This window comes from Tachypleus tridentatus, chromosome 10 (assembly GCF_004210375.1).
Source record: "Tachypleus tridentatus isolate NWPU-2018 chromosome 10, ASM421037v1, whole genome shotgun sequence".
NCBI classification, from domain to species: Eukaryota; Metazoa; Arthropoda; class Merostomata; order Xiphosura; family Limulidae; genus Tachypleus; species Tachypleus tridentatus.
In genome coordinates, this window is record NC_134834.1 from 83,457,424 (window position 1) to 83,478,831 (window position 21,408).

General features: G+C 32.3%; 1 protein-coding gene across 3 annotated transcripts in view; it reads right to left on the reverse strand.

Moving 5' to 3' along the window:
* The window catches only part of LOC143229740 (phospholipid-transporting ATPase ABCA3-like), a 120,309-nt gene that overhangs the window by 27,589 nt on the left and 71,312 nt on the right, over window positions 1–21,408 (reverse strand). For all 3 annotated transcript variants that reach the window (XM_076462489.1, XM_076462490.1, XM_076462488.1), the window contains 5 exons: window positions 20,887–21,097; window positions 12,438–12,687; window positions 3,492–3,592; window positions 2,130–3,011; window positions 760–885 (listed from right to left, as the gene is read on the reverse strand). In XM_076462489.1, the coding sequence (XP_076318604.1) occupies window positions 760–885; window positions 2,130–3,011; window positions 3,492–3,592; window positions 12,438–12,687; window positions 20,887–21,097 (1,570 nt within the window). The remainder of the gene's footprint in view (window positions 1–759; window positions 886–2,129; window positions 3,012–3,491; window positions 3,593–12,437; window positions 12,688–20,886; window positions 21,098–21,408) is intronic.

Genomic DNA, 21,408 nt, shown 5'->3' on the forward strand with positions numbered 1-21,408 from the left:
TCACTGTTTCTGGTTGTACTTTTTAATTCTTGAAAGCAAGGATTGTGCTAAAATGGTATGAGGAGCTAGCTGTGCCAGTATAGGTGGCTACTGGTGGAGGGTAACCACATGATCAGCACATGTTGCTGCAATGATACAAGAAATAAAGGGGTATAAAAAAAACTGGTGTAATGTTCAATATTTTAACAATGTTTGGAGAGTAAGTATCTGTTAGAAAATGTTAGATTTTGTGCAGTATGTAGAAATCAAGACAGTTGTAAACATGAGACTAAGTAAAGCAATTGCATAATGAGTAATCAGTTGGTGAAATGATTCAGTTCAATATTAGTATTGAGAGTTAACAGATCTATTCAGTCATTGATCAGTTACTGAGAAGAAGCTTTATATTTAAGTTTGTTCATAAAATGAAACCTGTAAATGCAGCAAATGTTGTTGAATAAACAGATTAATTCATCATCATTACATGGATTGGACTTGGTATTTGTTTACCATATGATCCAAAAGATCCTGCCCAATGATATAATACAATATAACAGTATCACAAATAATAATACTAAAATTATAAAATGATGTAAAAGTGTCAAATCTACAGTTTTTAACTTGTCCATGCTTTTCAAAAGAAAACAAAGCAAAGTTGAATAGACATTTAAATAAGCCATTGTAATACTCATAAGCTTTACTCTTTCTGAGGAATTAAAAATACAGTATGCTAACATATAGTGTACTCTAATATTTTTACCCAAAATATCACCTACTCACCTCCAATAATGTTGATTATAGCAAGCAAAACAAAACCTGCAGATGGTGACTTGGGTATGAATGAAAATATATAGCTCAGTGGAATAGAAGCAAAGCCATAGAGAAGCATCAGCAAGAATACAGCACCTAAAAACATGATGTGAAAAAATTTATCTGTGCTTGACTTAACTTGTTAAAATGGTACCAACTTAAAATGTACATAAACATATAAAGGTTTTAATGTTATATTTATTGATTACCAATTATGCATGGTTTAGTGTTGATTGCATGAGAAATAAACATATCATCTTTGTGAGTGTATTATACCAAATGTTTATACTATTTTGTCAGTAGTTTAATAATGCCTCCTGGATATCAATTATTTTATTTTTCAAGTTAAGCTTATTATTAAGGGATTAAAAATCTGGGTCTAACTTTCATGCAGTAGATAAAACAACCCATAAATAATTAAATGTGCTATGTAAAATTATGGTGTCATATTCAAAATGAAATATCTCATTTGCAAATGGCAATAACTCTACTGGACTAATGATTCATGGATATGAATTACTGAGACTTTATTGACCTCACAAAATTAATTCATTTTTTCTGATGATCACATAAACAAACTACACCTGCAAAAATAAAAAAATTAACCAAAATGATCTAAAAAGTTAAAATCACACAGCAAGAGACACACATAGTATTTAAAAAATACATGTTTACATTCTTGAAATATCTAATTAAAAAAAGAACAAACTTTTCTTTATTTTTGCATGTAGTTTTCTTCTTTAGAAATATTTTTCATATATATATTATTTATGCTTTCCATCAAAGGAAAAAATAATTTAAACAGTCTAAAGTATCTCTTATTTTAAAGAAACATGAACTTAATTGAAAATGGTTATGGTTTTCACATGTACGATCAGCAATTAGTTCATAAAATGACTTCATTTATACCAGATGCTAGTCTAATTTGTTATTTTCAAAACATGCACTTACTACAGAAACTCTTATTCTCATTATAAATATATATGTTAAATATGTTCTTAAAACTTTTCAACTTTAGGTCATAAACACAAGTACTATTCTGAAAAATTAAAATCAAATTTATTTTAAATTTCAGTATCTGATTCTGCAAGTTCATAGAACTGTTAAAAGCTAGAAATAAGATCAAAAGACTGTGTCTTAAACAAGTTAGTTTCTGTAAGTAAAAGTTAGCATGGTGATATGTTATCAATAAATTAGTTCCAGAATTAAAGAAATAATTTTCAGTTTTAATCTCAGCAGATTAACTTGCAAGGTGGGTAATAAATTTCACTTGAAACAACTGATTTTTACACTTTGCTAAAATTAAAGAAAAACATGTTTACTGCAGTTTTCATACTCACCTGAAGATTCAGAATGACCAGAATAAACATTGTTGGGGTCATAAGCCAAAAATGGAATTAGAATAAGTACACAACAAACGAAATGAGTACTGAAATCCCAGACAAAGTTCATTGCCCAGTAAGCAATTCCTTGAACTCCAGTCATTAGCTGAATTAATTTGGCTTTAGAAATTCTTTCCTCAACAGGAAACAAAATAAAAGCTGAAGAAAATAAAGTGAAAGCAATTGGTAGAAAAATGGAGTGAAGAAGTCGGCTAATAAAAACAACTGCCACGTTATTTAAGGTGTTAGTGGTGCTTCCCGTTAAAGGATGGTTTACCACTGTTATGGAAGCTGTATCAACTTCTGTTACATAACGTAGCATTGTGGTATGCATCAAATTTAAAGACATTGCTGCAACATGATATGGTTCTCCATTGTACCAGGAAGTTAATGTTAAAATGTTGTCTGAAGATTCAAAAGCACCTCCGACCATATGTTTTTTGACAAAACTGCTGAAATCATTTTCTCCGATTTCCAGGAGATACTTGTTAGGATCTGAAACATTTTGTTTCACCTCAACACCAGCATGCTCCAATGTTTGTTTATACAGAGCGATCCATCTTGGATCCACATTACCAGTATACCCATAAAAACCTTTTGTATTACCAAAACTTCCCTTAAGATCCAATCTGAGAGGTGGGTAGTCATTAGACAATCCTCCACTGGAGAGTTTATCTATCCAAATCATCAAACAAATAATCAAAATAGGCAAAACAAGTTGAAACAATGCCAAAACCCAGTGACGTTTGGTATAGTGGAATCGTTTGATTAATAATCCTTTCATTTGTTGGAAAAACAGCATCAGTCCAGTCAACTTTGGTAGCTCTGACCCTTGTATGACTGTAAAAGAACAAAAAAAATTGTCTTTCATGTCACAAACAAACTTTCACTTACATCTAGATCTATCATTTAAGCTATTCCACCCTTCCATTACGATCAATTTGTCATCACATGAATTGGCTACATTTTTTATATTTTTTATCAACAACACTATATTCTACATTTAGTGAAATAATATTAAACTTAAGCCTTTTATTATACTCATATTAATATTATACTGTATGGATATTATTTTTTTCAACATTATTCATGTTGCTGCATAAGAACAATAGTCCAGATACTCACTACTGCAAAAAAATTTTAATAAGGGAGATACAAACCTCAAGCTTAAGTTGTTTCATTTAACAGAATAATTTAATTTAATTTAAATAATCAATTTAAAATAATTTAATTCTATTTAATTCCACTGAGAAAGAAGATTACATTCATTAACACAGATTAAAATAATGCTTTTAGGTTTACATGTATTAAACACACTACCTGCTATGGTCTCACTATGTTGATGTGATTCTTCCCTTTCATCAGCAGCTTCCCTAGTGGTATTAATTTCTTTTACTGCATCTTCTGCAATCTGCCCTATCCTGAAAATTTTCATACAAGTATGTTTTATAAAGAAAATAAAAGATATTAATGTGAAAATTTTCATCGTATGATATAATAATTTCATATTTTTCAAATATAAAACCAATTTCATGAACACGTACATGATTGTCAGCTTTTTCAGTATTATAGTCAGACTGTTGCAGTGAAAATAAATAAAAGACATAATACATATACAATAAAGGCATATTCACCTCAGTAAAATATTATATCAAAAGAAACATGTATGCTTGATGAATATGTCTTCAGTTGATAGTGTAAGATATAAGGTTAGATTTAAGTTTTATTAGGGTAGAAACTGTTCCAGTAGAGAACATTAAATAATATATATCATCCACAGTTATAAATGCATTTCAACCTAATTTCATAAAAGTATATATCTTTTAATATTTATTAGAAACTATAAATTACTAAGCTGTGTTAATGATTCTTATAAAATAAATGTCTACTTCCAGTTCTTAAAGCTATAAAGTATGATAGTGGTATTCTTCTTGGAGTAGATCTAAAAAAATAAAATTAAAAGTCCTTTGGGCATATGATGATAAAAAAATAATCATATTTTGTCTACAAATACCAAACATGCAAATTCTGAATGGATTCAACAATAATTGGGCAAGTGAATTATTTGGAGACACTGATTAGATGTGGAAAATTTTAAGGATAGATTTTTAATATTCAAGATAAACGTGTTTCTTATAGAAAAAAAAGAGAAGCTGTTACTAAAAAACAAGGTTGGATCACAGATGGTATTAAAGATAAAAGATAAACATCACATATTTAAAAAAATTTAAATTTAGTAGTATCATAAGACTTAGAAGATTACGGAAAATAAAAATAGTTGGTCAAACATGAAATGGGATCAGAAAAAGGATGCATAAAAATAAGTGAGTTGAGAATGTAAAAATTAGAAATAAGAATTTCTTTAAACAAAATGATGAAATTAGGATAGGATGATAAAAAAAGACTGGTATATGATGATTATGAGATGGCTGGATTATTAAATTCTATTTTTTTCTTCAGTTTTTATTAATGAAGATTTAAGCAGTATTGTCAGATTCAACAGTCAGTAGATGGAGAGAAGGTCGAAAAATTATGATTTTTTGTTACTTCTGTGCTTGTTAAGAAAAACTGGGAAGTTTAAGACACAATAAAGCTTCTGGGTCAGATAATATTTACTTAAGAGTTTTGAAGGAAATTAATGATTCAATATGTGAGTCAGTTGCTACAGTGTTTTGTAAGTCTTTGAATAATGGGCAGGTGCTAAAGAACCAGAATTTACTCAAAATCATTCCTTTTGTTCAAGGTAATAAAAATTGTCACAGTAATTATAGGCCTATCAGTTTTACATCAGTTGTGGTTTTGAAAAGACTTAGATAATCTAATTAAAGATGCTTTGCAAGGCCATTTAACAAATTTCAGGCCCCCCTGCTGGGACAGCAGTAAGTATATGCTAAAATCAGGAGTTTGATTCCCCTTGGTGGACACAGCAGATAGCTCAATCTGGTTTTGCTATCGGAAAAACACACACACAGTTCAGAATTTTATTGAAAGTAAATATGGTTTTGCTGAGAGAAAATTCTTGTGTAACAGATTTTTTTACATTGTTTTAAAACTTTACTGCATGTTTACATAGATAAAGGTAAGGATGTAGATTTGGCATATTTGGATTTCCAGAAAACATTTGACAGGTTGCAACATAGGTTTGTAAAAAAAAATCATATCTTTAGGTGAAAGGGATAGGTTAGGTAATTGGATAGAACTGAGTGGCTGGATGAAAGAAAGCAGTCATACTAGATTAATGTCATAGGTAGTGTACCTTGGGGCTCAGTTTTAAGACCCTTGCTCTTTCAGTTTACATCAATGACGGATCAAGGAATGGTCAGTAAACAATCTAAATCCTGTTGTAAAGTAGCAGCATCCTCTTCATAGTTAGAAACACCCAAATCTGTAATATTATCTGCAAATTTCCAGTGTTGTTATTTTCCTTTTCCTATATCCCATAAACCTTGAACAACACTGGTATCCGTAGTTTATTTGGGTGTTTCTAACTATGAAGAGGATGCTGCTACTTTACAAAAGAATTTAGATTGTTCAGTGAATTAAGTAAATAAATGGCAGATGGATTTTATTACAATAAATGCAAGATAATGCATGTGGACTATCATAATTTAAGTTATAAGTATAACTTAAAAGGGAATATAAACTATATTTTATATAGGACTATACAGACGTAACTGTAGTGATGACAAAAGCAGTGTAGATTACAATCACGCTGTGTGATAAGGTCAAAAGATTTTGATATATGAATAGAAAGAGGTGAGTCTCTTGGATAAGAAGACAGAGAACTCTAAGAGTTTTGTTAAACATAAGCAAAGAAGACAAAGAGAAAAATGTAAAAATAAAATGAGAAGAAAGAAAGAATAGAAATAGAGAGAATGGGAATGCAAACTGAGAAAGAAGAAAAATAAAACGAGAGGCAGAAGATACTGCAAATAGACTAAACTCATCACAGAAAGAAAAAGGACCCAACAACGACAATGGGGTCAGGGCCAGCTGACCCAATTTTCTAAAATTTGATGAACAGCAGTCTGTTTCAGTCCACTTCTTATGGAAAAAGGCTTATATGTGGGCATGATATCAGAAGAGGCCATAGACTATGACAAATTAAAAGTGGCCTTGCTGAAAATCTTAATAAAGAAGGTTTTCACTAAAATTTCAGAAACGTCTGACACTGGAGAAACTGTATTTCTTTTTGTTGAATGTCTATGGAGGTATCTCACAAGATGGACTGACTCAGCCAAGTGTGGAAACAGTTTTGAAGAACTGACAGATTCACTAATACATGAATAGTTCATAATCATGTGCTCAACTGACATGCTGTTGTTGTTAGAGGAGAGAGCACCAGAAGATGTGGATGAGATGAACAAGCTGGCAAAACAGTATATGGAAGACCATGGAGGGAGTATAACTGGCAAGTCTAAGAATATCCAGTTAAAGTCAAAGCCAGTTGTGGCTGACTAGACATAGGAGTCCACCAAATATAAAAGAACTCAACAGAGAAAAGGGAGAAGATATGCAATATTTGCTACAAAGGAGTGCAAGTCCATCACCAACAAGCAACAGTAGAAATCTCACCACAAAGGAGCCATGAATTACCTACAAAAATGATGCTGGCAAAAAACAAGAAAAAAGTTACTATCACCATAAATACTGCTGCCAGAGGAAATAAAATAGAGCCAACCCATTAAATTTGCCATAAGAAGAAAGTGCCATTTCCATTAATTAGTCAGTGCATGATTTATAATCAGCTCAAGTTAACAAATGAATCAACAGTGCCAGTAGTGATTGGAGCATGTAATAAACATTAAGAGGTGCCAAAAATCACAACATGCTATTAGATGAAGGCTATGTTGGGGATAAGAAAGTGAAAGACCTTTGAGACACTACGTACAGGAGTGCAGCAGTGAAAACTTGTCTTATATCTGATCATCAAATAATTGGCAAATTATGTCTCTGTGTGCTGACTGATGGGACAGTGAGAAAGTTTCCCATAGCAAGAAAAAGGTAGATACTTCATACTATATAGGAGACCTTGAGTCCATGTGTATGATACTACCACTATAAGACTTGGTAATTGGAAACATATCAGATAGTAAATGTTTGGAGAAACTGGATAGAATGAAGACTGATGAATCATCTGCAGTCACCACAAGAGAAGAAAAGCAATCAAGATATCAAACTCTTTTAAGGCTCATAAAGTGACATTCAAAATGTAGGTTCACAGGAGCTGAAGAAAACAGATAAGAAAGAGCTTTTACTGCAGAAACTTTGGGAATGTGCCCAAAAGAATGTTGAGCACAACATAAAGGAGAAAGAGGCCAACAAAATAAAGGGCTAGAAAGGCGTATTGTACCAGTTTTATCAAAGCAGTTCTACTGGGGAAAGATAAACATATCAAAGGAGAGCAGAAGCATGTTTTTTGTGAAGAGGGCCATGGGCCATTGTTTAAAGTTATAGCTCTGCTTCCTACAGACAACAACATACTTAATCTTCAGTGGAAAGGACATTTTGAAGTACAGGAATATCTCAGTATAATGGACGAAAAAGTGAAAGTGGATGGGAAGAGTACAATCTACCATGCCAACTTGTTGGAAAGGTACTTCAAGAAGGAAGAAGAGATAGCAGGTGCAGCTTTTGAAGCAAATAGGAAGTTGTAGATGTGGCTGCCATAGATGCAGAATCTGAAGACAAGGACTTTGTTGTAGAAGATCATAGATTGTTAGACCCAAAACCACTGGGTGGAGATGGGACATACAAAGACATTGACATCAGTGAAGAAGTGATTAGCGAGCAGAAGAAAGAACTAGAGATCTACTACTGTGATAGTATGTAAATGCCTTCACAGATAAACCAGACAAGACAGTCCTTGTCCAATACAAGACCATAACCATGACAATAAATCTAGTCAAGGTGAAACCCTGTTAGATGAGAAACCTGCTGAAGTGGGAAGTTGAGGCACTATTAGAAGCTGGAATCATTGAGCTTTCAAATTCTATTGTTTAGAAGTGGTAATTGTGAAGAGAAGGGATGGCTCAAACTGCTTCTGCATAGACTTCTGGAAGTTAAATGGGGACAAGTTCTTAAAAAAGATTGACCTCAGTAAAGGCTATTGGCAGATTCAGATGAGGACAGAATTTACAGAGAAGACAGCATTTATGACATCAAACAGATGTCACCAATTTAAGAGGATGCTATTGGGTTAGTCAATTCAGCAGCAACATTTAACTGCATCATGAGGAGAATGTTGCTCAAAATCACTAATACCAAACATTAAGTCAATGACATTTTGACCCAACACAGGCATACAAGAAATCCAGTTACTCAAGACCACCAATATCAAGCATTAAGTGGATGACATTTTGACCCACACAGGCACAGAAGAAATCCACTTGAAAATTTTAGCTTTCCAGACAAGTGATGGCAGAAGATCTGACCATCAAATCATCCAAGTGCTACATTGGCTATTCTCTGTTGGAGTTTGTTGGATACAAGGTGGGTGACTGAAAGATAACCAAAGAAAAAGAGAAGCTAACATGCCTACGAGATGCATCAGGTCCAAGACTAAGCAGCAAATCAGATCGTTCTTGGAGTTAGCAAGATACTACGAGGAGTTAATTCCAAACTATGCTAAGGTTGTTGCAGAAAGATGAAGTGGGAACAATTTCAGTTAATGAAAATTCGTAAGTTAAAGAAGATGTTGGGTAGTTTGCAAATACTCAAAATGATCATTGTGAATGTTCATCATTCAAGCTGATGCTTCAGAAGGTGGAATCGGAGCAGTAGTCCTACAAGAACATGAAGACATACTGTGCAAGTAAAATTATACTGATTAGTGAGAAGATTGATTCAGAGATAGTATCTGGCCATCATACTTGCCATTTAGAAGTTCTAGAACTAACTGTCTAGGAAGGAGTTCATCATCCTAGTGGACCATCAATTACTTGCATACATCAAGAGGTGTAAAAAGACGATGCAAAGATCATGAGGTAAGCTTTGTACCTCCACAACTAGAGGTTCTACATGGAAGCCATCAAAGGGACTGCATATGTTGGTGCAGACTGTATAATTAGAATTTGTGTAGAAACTAAGAACAGTCTTTCAATACATTGAAACAAATACTGAAAATATTTTTCTTCAAGAAGGGTTTATACAAGACTGTTTAGTGAAAGAGGCACATTTATATTATTTTGTGACTTAGTATTTAATGATTGTTGAGTTTCATGACAAGAGTGTTGAAGATTGATTCCTTTAAAAGCAATAGTTATCATGAGTTTTGTTATGTAGCTTTGTAAAAGTCATGCATGGCACACACAGTTTTCTTGTACTAGGCTTTAGTAATACTAATGATGCCATCCTACAAGAAGCTTCTCTTTCTAGTTATGTGTAATATTTTTAAATGGGTAGAGATTTCTAAATTTTTCTTATCCATGATATATATATATGTACACAGAGAGTTAAGTCAATAACAGTGAGGCTAGACTGCATGATTGTGAGTTCATCTATGATGGTCATTTTATAAAGTGAGCTTCACAGTGGTATTGTAACAACAGAGATAAAAAAGAATCATTTGTCTTGCCAAAGGGTGTTCTAAAGTAATTGAACATGCAAAGTAGACAATTATTTAATATTCTAGGTATAACTGTAGTAACCAATGAAGTAATGCAAGTGAATTTATCATAGGTTGTACAATAAGAAACAAAATGAAGAAAAATAATTCATATTGTCATTTGGGTTCTAAAGCCTGTGTGGACTTTTTGAGAAGAAAATAGAAATATTTAAATCTTGAGATAGAATTGTGATAACCAATAGTGTAACAAGTTTTTGTATTTGCAGTATTGTACAAAAATGTTTGGACCAAGTCAAAAATTAGATTTCAAGCTACTTCAAAAAAACAATGGAATGTAAATCATTGGTGAAACATCAACATTTTTTTAATATTCATATTTAGTACAACAGAAACTTGATAAAATTGTACTAACAAGGGAGACACAAAGTTAATATTTTGTATGTCTCCCTTTTTGCTTTAATAACTGCAGACAGTCTTTCAGGCATTTTTAATCATAGTGTCCTTTAGGATTGTACTCCAAATGTCTCTAATACACTTTTGATTTGTCAAGTGTTTGATCTATCAAATCACAGATCTATTCAATCATGTTGAGATCAGTGCTCTGTAGGGGCCATTGCATCATTTGAATGACTCCAGTAGCTTCTTCCTTAGCTAAATAATTTCTGCATAGGTTGGTAAAGTGTTTGGGGTCCTTATCTTTTTGATATTAGAATCCTTTACCAATAAAATGGAAACTACTGGGTATAGCATAATGGAACAGTATCTGATGGTATTTGTGATGGTACAATATTCCATTTATTTTGCAAACATTTCCTGTTGTCTTAGCAGGAAAACACTCCCAAATCATCACAGTGCCTCCCCCATGCTTCGTGGTAGGCACTATGCATCAAGGTATGTAGCTTTCACCTTTCTTCTGATGGATGTACAACCAACATTTTGAACCAAATATTTTAAACTTAGACTCATCCATCCATAACACCTTTTTCCAAATAACAGTCTAGTTTTGTACTTTTTAGTAAATTTCAGTTTATTGACAATATTTAGAGAATAAAGTAAAGATTTTTTAACTGCTACATGACCAAATATTCCATTCTCATCGAGCCTTCTTGAGAGCATAGATCTGGACACTTTTTTATCATTTGGAACATGGTCATTTATCTCATCTTTGAGACCAATTGTAGTCTTCCTTCTGTCCCAAAGGCTGCATTAACAAAGATACTTAACATCAGTGTCATTGAGTTTAAGTGTCCTGCTTCTTCCTTTCCTATTTTCAAATTTGCTTGTACTCATCTCATGATCTAGGGAATACTTGACAATATTTGGAGAAATTTGCAGCAATTTGTCAGAGAACTTAGCCAGCATGACATAAAGCTTTTATGGAAACTCTCTTCTCTACTGACAATTCTCTATACTTTTATGGCTTAAGAACAAAACTTAATATGTAGTGTAAAACACTATTTTTATCAAGGTTTATTTGTGGAGTTTTATTAAATTTATTTCTTTTAGCATTTACCAGTACAATATGTTAGCTTTTTTCTATATAGTTAAAACACTGCATGGGGTACCATGACAAATACTCAAACTCTTAATTTTGATAAGTACGCTTATTTAAGCAGAATCCTTATCCTTTTGGTATAAGTATGTGGGAATTCTTAAGATTGATAAATATTCTCAACCCCCCATCTCATTCATTTGTTACCATAATGTTGCAATTTATATTCTGTAATGAATTGAAGAACTAGCCCCATAAAATGAAAATTATGGCAAAATATTCTCTTGTTCTAAAACTTTTGCACAGTACTGTACATTTTACTTGTTTTGAATATTTTAAAACAAGTGGATTGTGTGCTCTCTGTTTATTGTTCAAATTTATCACCAACATATCACAGCTACTTACTGTGAAGAATCCCAGACCTCATATACAAATCCTGACATGGATATTACAAACACTATCTTTAACTGATACTTTACATCACAATGCTTTTGTATCTGACATTTTAGCCCACAGATGACAAGACATAATAGGAAAAATCTGCAGAAAGGATATTTTTATTCATGATAAATATCTGTTTGCTTTGTATTTATTTTTTTTATTAATCTCTTCTGTAATTCACCCAAGATAATTGGGTGCACTCCATGTTTCAAAAACTATTTGCCCAAGTAAATCTAGGTAAACAGTTTCTCACAGTTTTTAAAATATTTACCCAAATGTGTTCACATGTTATCACGAATTACAATCTATGTTGCTAAAGAGCATTGTAAATGTTACTTGTGTTGATCTCTATCGTGTTTATTCAGAATTATATGTCAAACACTGGGGAAAAGCATTCATATTATTTACTGTAGTTTCATTAAAATAATAGATATTATATTCATATCCTTGTATGTAATATTTATTTATCAAGTATATTTTGTATAGAAGTATAATTACTGATTATCAAATAACTTTTGTTTCATTAATATGTAAGTACAGGCTATCAAAAAAGTGAAATGAAAAACTGATATTTTCAAGCTTATTTCCAAAGGAAGCCTATCCTTGAAGAGGTTAATATTGTCACATAGTTTCAACTATAATGATTTTGTACCACTGGGATATTATTACCACTTATTTCAACAACTGAGACATAACTAACACTTATTTCAATAAATGAAATATTACTAACACTTACTTCAACAACTGGAGCATTGCCAACACTTACTTCATAAACACATCTTCCATGGTAGTCACAGACACACCAATAGCTGTAATACCAAGTTTATCTCTTGACTGCTCCAGTTCTCGAAACAAGGAAGGAAAAGATGAAGTCTGATTACTAGCTAGTGAATAGAGAAGTTCAGTGTTCATATCGTCCTCAAGATAAGCATCTGTTACATGTTTCTGCACTACTTGAGTCACTTGGTCCAATTCACACAAATCTCCTTTTGCAATTCTTAGATAATAACCAGCACCTAAAAAAATGTTTCTAGGAAATTAACAATAACCTCTTTAACAAAATAATTTTAAAATTCCAATTCAAAGTAGTTGTATAAAAAACACAATCTATTGAAATGCAAAATTTTCATCAAATACTTGAAAACCAAAACTTATACAATTTCCATGCAAAATCTGTTAACTTATTTTAATTTCCTGTTATATTTAAAACTTTATCACATTACTATTGCACTTCAGTTAATCTACATTTTAAGAATGATTGACATAAGACGTATATAACAATTTTATATTCTCAGCTAAGTTACATAGAAATGACTGACTGTCATCTTAATGCCATTACTTTAGCTTTCTTACAAATCACAATGGTAATGCTGCAACATGAGTAGAATGACTGGGTATACACATGTTCACACTTTAACTACGATATTCTTGGATATAAAAGACTGTTTAATTTAAGAATTATTTAGTTTATTTAGTGATTTAATATTTAATGATTATTTATTTTTATAACAAGTGTTAAAAGTTAATTATTTTAGAACTGATAATTGAGACAAGTTTTGCATTGTAACTTGGTCTGAGCAATATAAACATGTAAACAGATTTTGATAAATAGATAGAAAGAGGAAATTGTCTTGGACTAAAAGACAATGAACTCTGAAAGTTTGTTAAACAACAACAACTAGAAAAGATAAGAGAAACAGAGAAAGAGAGAAAGACTGAAAGAAAAATAGAGAGAGAAGAAAATTAGAGAAAGGAAAGATTGGAAATAGTGAGAGAAAGAATAAGAGCACAAATTGTGAAAGAAGAAAAGGTGAGAGAGAAGAAACTGGAAATAGAATAAGATTATAAAATGAGATTACAAATCTCATCCAACAAAAAGAAAAGAATGTAAGAATGATAATGGGATTATGGCCAGCCAACCCAAGCTGCTCAAATCTGATGCAAAAACAAAAGGACATGAACGCTTTTCTGGAGAGATATGAAAGATTTGCCCAAAGTTAAAACTTGGACAAAGATGACTGGTCATTCTGTCTTAACACACTTCTTACAGGAAAAGGTCAACAAGTATAAGCAGGCATGACATTAGAAGATAGCATAGGCAATGACGAATTAAAAGTGGCCTTGCTGAAGCAATATGAATTTATGAAAGAAGGTTTTTGTCAGAAGTTCAGAGAAGTCAAACCTGACACTGGAGAAATGGTATGTCAGTTTGTGATACATCTACTGTGATACTTCACTAGATAGACAGATATGTCCAAGTGTGAAGACAGGTTTCAGGGAGTGGTAGACCTATCAATAAGTGAATAGTTCATGATCAAGTTTTCAACTGACATATCACTGTTTCTAAAAAAAGTGCACTAAAAGATGGGGACAAGATGATCAAATTGTCAGTAAAATATGTGGAAGCCCATGGAGGGTGTATAAGTGACAAGTCCAAGAATATCCAGTTAAAGTCAAAATCCAAAGGAAGAGTCCATCAATGGTTAGAGGATGTTAATAGACAAATGGGAGGAGAAATGCTATATTTGTTATAAAAAGGTTACATTGCAAGGGAGTGCAAGTCCATCACTAAAAAACATCAGAAATCTTAACATAAAGCAGCTGGAACTACTAACAAAGACACTGCTGGTAAAAAACAAGGAAAGAGTGACTGTCACTATACATTCCATTGCAAGAAGGAACATTATTAAGAAAACACTTTAGATTCAGCACAAGAAGGAAGTGCCATGTCCATGGTAAACAAGTGCATGACTAATGGTTAACTCAAATTTGCAAATGGATTGACAGTGCATGTAACAAACAAACATCAAGAGGTGATACCAAATTACAACATACAAGGGACAAGAAAGTGAAGGTTCTATGAGACACTGGGTGCAGTAATGCAGCAGTGAGAACAAGTCTCTTATATAATGATTAGATAAGAGGTAGGATGTTCCTGTGTGTGCCAACTGATGGAACAATGAGTAAATTACCAATAGCAAAAATAAGAAGTGGGTACACCATATTATGTAAAAGACTTTGAAGTCATGTGTATCAAGGAACCAATATAAGACTTGGTGATTGGAAACATAGTAGGTAGTAGGAATTTGGAAATCCCGATGGAAAAAAATTGGATGAAGCATCTACAGTTACAATGAGAGATCATGAAAGACAGAGCAAGCAAGATATCAAGCCTCTTAAAGTCTCAAAGTGACATCCCATATCTAGGTCAATGGTAGCTGAAGGAAGTGCAGAAAAAATAACCCTTCACTACAGAAACTTTGGATGTGCCCAAGCACAAGGCAAAAAAGAAACAGACTTACAAAACAGAAGACTGGAAAGAAATATTGTACCAGACTTATCAAAGCAGTTCTACTGGGGAAGCCAAATTCATTAAAAACAGTCAGGAGTACTTCTATAAGTACCATACCCAATCTATAAATGCAGTACTACCGGGGAAGCCAAACTTAGGCAGTCAGAAACACTTCTATAACAAGAAAACCAAGGATTGAAGTTTCTAGGTTGGACAGATGGTCTTAGTTCTGCTTCCCACAGACAACAACAAACTCTCTCTATAGTGGAAAAGACATTTTGGAGAACAGGAAGTGGATGAAATGACCAAGGTCTACCATGCCAATCAGTTGAAGAGGTACTTTGTGAGGGAAGAAGACCTTATGGGTGTAGCTATTGAGGTACACATGAACATGGCAAGTGTAACTGTCACAGAAGCAGAATGTAAAGACAGTGACTTTGTTATATAAGATAAAGACCTACTAGGCCTTAGACCATTGGGTGAAGATGAGACATATAAGGACGTCAACAAAAGTGAAGAAAGAGGTACAACATCTACTGTGTCAACATACAGATACATTAGGAAAAACAGACATCAGGCAACACAAGATCAAGATGAAGACAAAGGATCCTTTCAAGGTAAACCCTAATGGAGGCCACATGAGAAGAAAGACAAACAAAGATTTTTCTTGATGAGGAGATTATTGTTGAAAATGCAAGACTGTTTATTGTAGGAGTTATAATTTATTTTGTTAGTTTACATTTAATGATTGTTGAGTTTTTATATAATCATTTGAAAGGTGAGAATTAAGATAAGTGTCGTTACATAACTTTTTATGAGTCATAAGTTGTTAACAGCTACATTGCTGTTGAGGTTTTACAAATACTGTTGACATTACATTATGAAGACCTTCACTAATTTTTTTCATTACTTTAACTGATTATTTTCAAATTTGCACCACTCTGTACTTTACAGAAATTTCGAGGTCACAGTGATCAATGTATAAATATAGGCGACTATGCAAGCACAAATTAAAAACTATAGAAGTACAAAATAAATTGAAATTGAGAAACATTCACTCAGAAAAGTGTAGAAAACGTGAAGTTAGCCGACATATGAGGGATTAGCTTTAATGGTTGATACTTTAAAGTGAATTTAACAGAGCAAATGAGAATAATTTGTCTTGTCAAAGGGTGTTATAAAGTAACTGAACTCACCAGTGTGGACGTTGGTGAAAAGTAGATACTTATTTGATGATCAAGATACAACTATGGTAACCCACAGGGTAAAGTAAATGAATTAATCATTGGTACTGTTGTGATAAGCATGGATAAAAATAATTCATATTGTCAGTTGGATTATAAAGTAAGTGAATTGGCCAGTGTAGACTTTTGACAAGAAAAACAATTTTTAGAGTTTTACATAAAAGTAAGATATTCTATAGTGTAAAGATTTCTTTGTACTTAAATTGGACTTATTTTGAACATATTATTTTAAAATAAGTGGATTCTGTGCTATTTATTTATTATTTAAATTTATCACCAACAAGTCACTGAAAAACCTACTGAAAAGAATCCCAGTCCACTCTTATATCCAAAACCCCAACCACAATAACTAAAATATAATAAATTTTTGTACATACATTTGATTTGCTTTGAATGTATTATTGTAAATAAAGTGGATCATGGATTACCCATTTATTACTCACATTTATCATAAAAAGTCACAAACACCTACTGTAAAACTCTGCCAGCTCATTCACAAAACCTAAGAGATATCATATTTATTATTTTTACACGCATTAATTTATGTTATATAATAGTTGTGAAGGAGATTAATCTTATAGCTTTTTGACTCCATTTACAGAGAAAACTGAGAAATTAATAATATACCTCTTGATTCTTAATAGATAACCTTTTTAATTCAGACTAGAAAAGCTATAATATTTTTTATATATGACTGAGAAACTGAAACAGTTCCAGTGGAACATTTTTTTTTATTCTCTCTCTCTCCTTCCAGCACAGGGCCCTAGTGTTTTCTGTAACTGTGTGGCACATACCAAACATCTAACTCCTTATTTAATGTATGGATTTTTAAAATTTTCTATGCATTTTGTGTATTGAAGTCTTAACACAGAAGTTTGGACAAGTTAGTTATTAACTTCCTCTCACATTAGACATTTACTGAACAGGTCTATTCAACTAGGTATTACACACACTTTCTTAGGAGAAATATTTCTGTAAAGTAGAGCATACTGTATAGCAACAGAGAGTAATTTCCACTTGGAAGACAGGTGATACCTCAAGAACACAATATCACATCTTGTGATCATCAAGTCATATAGCAGTGCCTGTGACCTAAGAGAAAGTCATTGTTACATTGTGTCTGCAATGTAGATGTAAAATACTGATATGACATACTGATAAGTTTGATGTTTCACTAGATCTACAGGGAAGGCATCTAAAAGATGTACTTGTTTTTAAACCTTGTTTTTTTTGTGAGAAGTGCAGATTCTTTACTGTATTTAACTTGTACCCAGTTTTTCACTTTTCATTAAACTCTGCTAAAGTTAAAATAATTCAGATTTTTCTCCATATGATAACAGTGATTCACTTGTTATTCTGTGATTCCTACCTGATTACTCAATGTGAAATTGGTGTACCGGATTATACCACAGAATGGTGGGAAAGAGAAAATTTTATGTGAGGTTGTCAGTTTTCTTCTGGTGACTGTATTTCCTAAGGTCCTCAAAACTTATTTTATTGAGTTGAAGCTTTGTATTTGAGAAAATGTCATTTTCTATGAGTGAAGAGAATTATGATTCAGAAGATGAGTTAGCTACTGAGGAGTTATGGCTGTCAGACAAATTTTTTTGGGATTGAGGATAAGTCTTCTCCTGTGCACCAAACTTTCATTGATGCTGCAAAGATCTATGTCTTTTTTTCTTACTGTGGCCTCAGAACTGGGAAAGAGACCTACGAGAATGTGGTATATTCAGAATGTCTGATCAGGTTCACTCTTGAGGCTTAACTCCACTGCAAAAGAAACACTGAAAAATAATTATAGTGATGGCCATGCACGGCCTGATAAATATGAGGTTGGAAGGAACTGTCTCTATAGGATTTCTAGGCATTTTTAAACAAAGTACATGGTCCAGCCCTGGCCTTAGTTGATGCTACTTGTGACTGGCCAAGAGAGACTGCAGGTACCATTGGTGGATAACATCTATCAATGGCTGGTGGAGGTGGTGCTCTGCAAAATCGTGATAAGCCTCTCCATGACGGGAAGTATAATACCAGAGAAAAGTCTGGAATTGTGCAGAACTGATAGATGAGCTACCTCCATTAACTCACAATTATGTGACCTAATGTGCATCCAAGTTTAGGAGTTGCTGCAAATTTAAAGTGCACTTTACCTATGGTGTTAACTAAGAGTCTATGAGAGGAAGGTTTATGCCACAAAGGCCCTCCCCTGTAGGAATCAAATTTCTCCCCTGACATTTAAATGAAAAATTAAGGTGGGTTTGAACTTTTCTTTTAAACATTCAGATGGGCCATCGTGGAATAAATAGATTCAGGGACACGAATGGCATTACCTGATTCTTAATCTGTATGATTCAGTGCTTGACTTGATCAACTTTATATATCAGTGAGCAGTATTAACAACTCCAATTCTTAACTGAGACTCTGTTACTGACCTCCTTATCCTATTTGAGTAAATTACAGTTAAGAGAGTCACCGATTTTAATATTAATAACTGAAAGAGAGTAGAATTTCTTGCTTTCCAAGCTACTGAGTGGCAATGAAATGTATGCACTTCCTTTTGTAATTGCCACTTAAGTGCATATGACTCTTCCTGTGCAGTAAGAGAACTGTGTTCTTTATCAGCAAAGAATGTAAACTGAGTTATTGTGAAACTGTGTGTAATAAATTCTATTTCACTAAATTATCCTGTATTTACTTTTCTATGGATTGACTCACATATGCAAAAAAGTATCATAATAGTTTGACTACTGTCATTGACAGCCATCTTAGATAGTGGACTTTTGTACTTAACTAGACTGGCTTAAACGTATATTGATATACATTGTAGTGACTGCATACCTGGCTGAAATAACTAATTCTTAGTTTAGCTGATTCCTGGAAGTAATTACTTATTCAATGATGCTGAGAAAATGCTGAGTTTGAAGACTCTTAAATATAATATATTAGAGTGTCAGTATTATAAAGTTAGAACTTGTGGAGGTTACCATGGTAATGGCAACTACTATAGGCAGTTTGTCTACAACTACTAGTGTTTATGTTGATATATAATGTTTAGATAGATGTATACAGTAAAATATATAGATAAATAAATATGTGTGGGGTCGCATATGTGCATAGAAATTTCATAAAGTCATTCACGAGTGTTGTATAATATTGTTAGAAATACACAACTGTTTCTTTTATAAACTTAATGTGAGTGTTATGATTGAGATAGCTTAATTATAGAAAAAGTGTTACATTTAGTTATTTTTAGAAGCAATAAATTATCACGTTTGTTTATGAAACTGTTTATAAATCATATATTCTTTAGTTTAGTTGCTGTGAATTAGCAGTTGGTTGTATTATTGCATCAAGTTACCAGAATCTAAGTTTTTCTCATTACTTTGATGGAGCATTATTGTATCATAATGGCTCCTAGTGTATGGACCATTTTACGCTATAAATACACATCCAAAATGTAGTTTATGGTAGATAATTAAATATATATATATAGACTGTATGACTATGCATTCAGCCACAAAGAGTGTGTAGTGGTGAACTATAATATGAAATTATTACAGATTGTGATCTATGATTTAAAAAAAAACTTATTTAAAGCTCTGAATACAACTGTTGTAACCAACTATTATAGTGGTTATTTTAAAGCAAAACTATCAGAGAGTTTATTGTGATAACAGAACAGGAAGAATAATTCATCTTGTCAAACAGTTTTCTTAAGTAACTGAACCAGACTGTGTGGACTTTAATGGGAAAATAGACAACTAATTAAAGCACTGGATTAGGGTTTGCAATAGTACCAGAAGGTAAAGAAGTGTCACTTTATAAAAGTACTTTTTCAGTGAGGTTTGAGATTTAAGTCTTTAGTCCATCTTCTGAATACTCTAGGTATTGCAGTAAAACTTTTTGGACATATGTCTCCTGTCATTGTTCTGACAAAAAGCAAAGCATAAATGTTAAAATGAAGTAACTTATTATAATATACTTAAATAAATAAATATGTCTTTTATATATATATATGTACATGTGTATGATCTATAAATAAAAATATGATGCAATCTTTTTAATGTTTATTTTATCAACATTTCATTGTTTTAATGGCCACTTTAACTGATATTTGGTTTGTTATGTGAGGGCAGGAATGAATATTATTTCATTTCTTTGTAGTATTTTATAAAAGGTCATAGTCTCGGTCAAAAATGGTAACGACAGGCAAATTATAATTATATGATAATTCACTGATTCATATAGATAAAAGTAAAACATTTTGCCTTCATGGCCAGAAGCAAAATTATTTGAACAAAATATAAGAGCTAAGAAACATGTTAGTTAAAAGGTATCTATTCAAGTTCACTGGCTTATCGTTTGATATAAACACAACTTAGTGATAAAAGAATATTTTTTAAAATGAAAGTTTGAGTAGATCAGTTTTGTTGTTAAAATAAACAATTATTTTAATATTGAGGAATTTCTTGGAAGTTATAGCACCATTAGGAGAACACATAAGTAAAATAAGTAGGGTACAACATGTACCATTTAAATCTTTGAAATTTAAAATTTATAAATTTCTATATATGGCACAAATTTTAGTTTATTTTAATTATTTTATTACTTACAATACCAATTTAACTAAGACATTGAAATGTACTAAAACTTGTACATGCAATTATAATTCTACATACCAAATCTTTTCTTTAGGAACATCGGTGAGCCACAACATTGAACTTTTCCCTTAGCCATGATAGCAATCCTGTCACCAAGTGTGTCAGCCTCTTCCATGTAATGAGTAGTCAATAGGATGGTCCTACTCTGTCTGATGTTCTGTAAAACATCCCAGATAACACGTCTGGCACTGGGGTCCATACCAGATGTGGGTTCATCTAATATGAGGACCTACAAATAGTAATGTTTTTTTTAAAAAAATGGAAAGATTTGGTCTGAATAACAGTTACTTTTATAATTAATTATTTTACTTAATAACTATAAAAATGTTTATTTTATACTCACTACACATCAACCTAAAGTATTCTGAATTGTCTTGAAACATTATTCATTTAAGTATGAACATCCAGTCCAAATAAATATACCAAACTGTTTCAACATCGTCCACTTCATATATTTGCATAGAAAGTCTAAAGCTGTATTGATCTATCTGAAATCTTTACTTTTTTTACATACATGCATAACCAGAACTATAAATGAAT